Source organism: Carlito syrichta, unplaced genomic scaffold (genome assembly GCF_000164805.1).
Source record: "Carlito syrichta isolate Samal-C Ts95f unplaced genomic scaffold, Tarsius_syrichta-2.0.1 Scaffold153577, whole genome shotgun sequence".
Taxonomy (NCBI): Eukaryota; Metazoa; Chordata; class Mammalia; order Primates; family Tarsiidae; genus Carlito; species Carlito syrichta.
Genome location: NW_007097673.1, coordinates 1 through 1,257, shown reverse-complemented (window position 1 = coordinate 1,257; position 1,257 = coordinate 1). Strand labels below are relative to the sequence as shown.

Below are 1,257 nucleotides of genomic sequence, written 5' to 3'. Positions count from 1 at the left end.
TTGCCAAGTTGCCCAAGTGGGTCTCAAACCCGCGGGCTCAGGCAATCCACTCACCTCAGCTTCCCAAAGCACTGGGATTACAGACTGAGCCACCGAGTCTGGCTAACAAATATTCTTATACATGCCTCCTTAAGCATGCATAACATGGGCATAAGTTTCATGGGGAAGTTACTGAGAATTTCTGGGACATAATGTATGCATATTTTGAATTCCATATTTTCATATGTATTGACAAATTTCCCTATAAAATGGTAGAAGCAGCTTCCACTTCCACTTGAGATGCATGAGAGTATACCATTTCCCTACATTGATGTTTTTATATTTTACCCAATTTGTGATGGTCCTACATGTGAAGGAGTACTATATCTCATTATTGTCACCATCTGAATTCTTATTATTATAAAAGTCAACACTTATTGTTTCTTATCTTACATACATTAAGAAGTTATAGTCTGCTTGTGTTACCAATTTTTGCATATAAAACAGCCTCTTCCATTACTGTGCATTTTGTAAGGGTGGAGATCTCCCTGTCACCTAAAATAGAACATAACAGATGCTCAGTAAAGGCTGTTGATTCGTTGAATGGAGACTGCAACGTTGTGAGATGAAATGTATTCCCAACAAGAAACAGGTCAGTGGGAACATGCCTGTCTGTTCTGGAGGATGCTCTTTTGGTTTCCTTCCCCTAGCTTTAGCCAAGTGACCCTAGAGAAACTCACCATCATCCACAGGATAGTCCAGGAAATCATCTCCCTCCTCCTCTTTAGGCCGATCTCCACCTTCTGATTCCCCGGGCTCCTCATCTGTGTTCTCATTCTCTGAGCGGTAGATGATGATGGATTCTGGGCGGGATTCTTTCCTTTTCTTTTTCCTGCGACCCATCGTAGATTCCCCATCCAAGGCCAGGGCAGCTGCCACAGCCTTTCTCAGAGAGCCATGGTGGGGGCTTGGAAGCTGGCTCTGGCCTTCCATTGGTGCCGGCTCTTCCATCTCAATCCTGATGTCTATTAAGGCGTTATAAAGAGTCACTCGCTTGAGCAAACTCACGGTCCACCCATCACAGAGCTCCTTCCTGGATGGGGCAGTGCAAAGATGTCCCAAGGATGTGTTCCACCTGACAGATAGGAAAGTGAAAACATCAACAGGAGATGAAGAGGGATGTGGGAAATGATCCTCAACATGGCAGAAGACTTCCTCTCCCTTATTTATTTATTTTTTGAGTTGGAGTCTCACTCTGTCGCCCAGACTGGAGTGCAG

At 44.4% G+C, this 1,257-nt stretch overlaps 1 protein-coding gene across 1 annotated transcript; it reads right to left on the bottom strand.

Annotated features, from left to right (window-relative positions):
- Positions 1-719: 719 nt before the first annotated feature.
- LOC110594872 (transmembrane protein 169-like) lies at positions 720-1,114 on the bottom strand (the record flags this gene model as incomplete). Its single annotated transcript, XM_021708920.1, has 1 exon — positions 720-1,114. A coding segment is annotated over one exon (395 nt), but the record flags the coding sequence as incomplete, so codon positions are not given.
- Between the last annotated feature and the right edge of the window lie 143 nt (positions 1,115-1,257).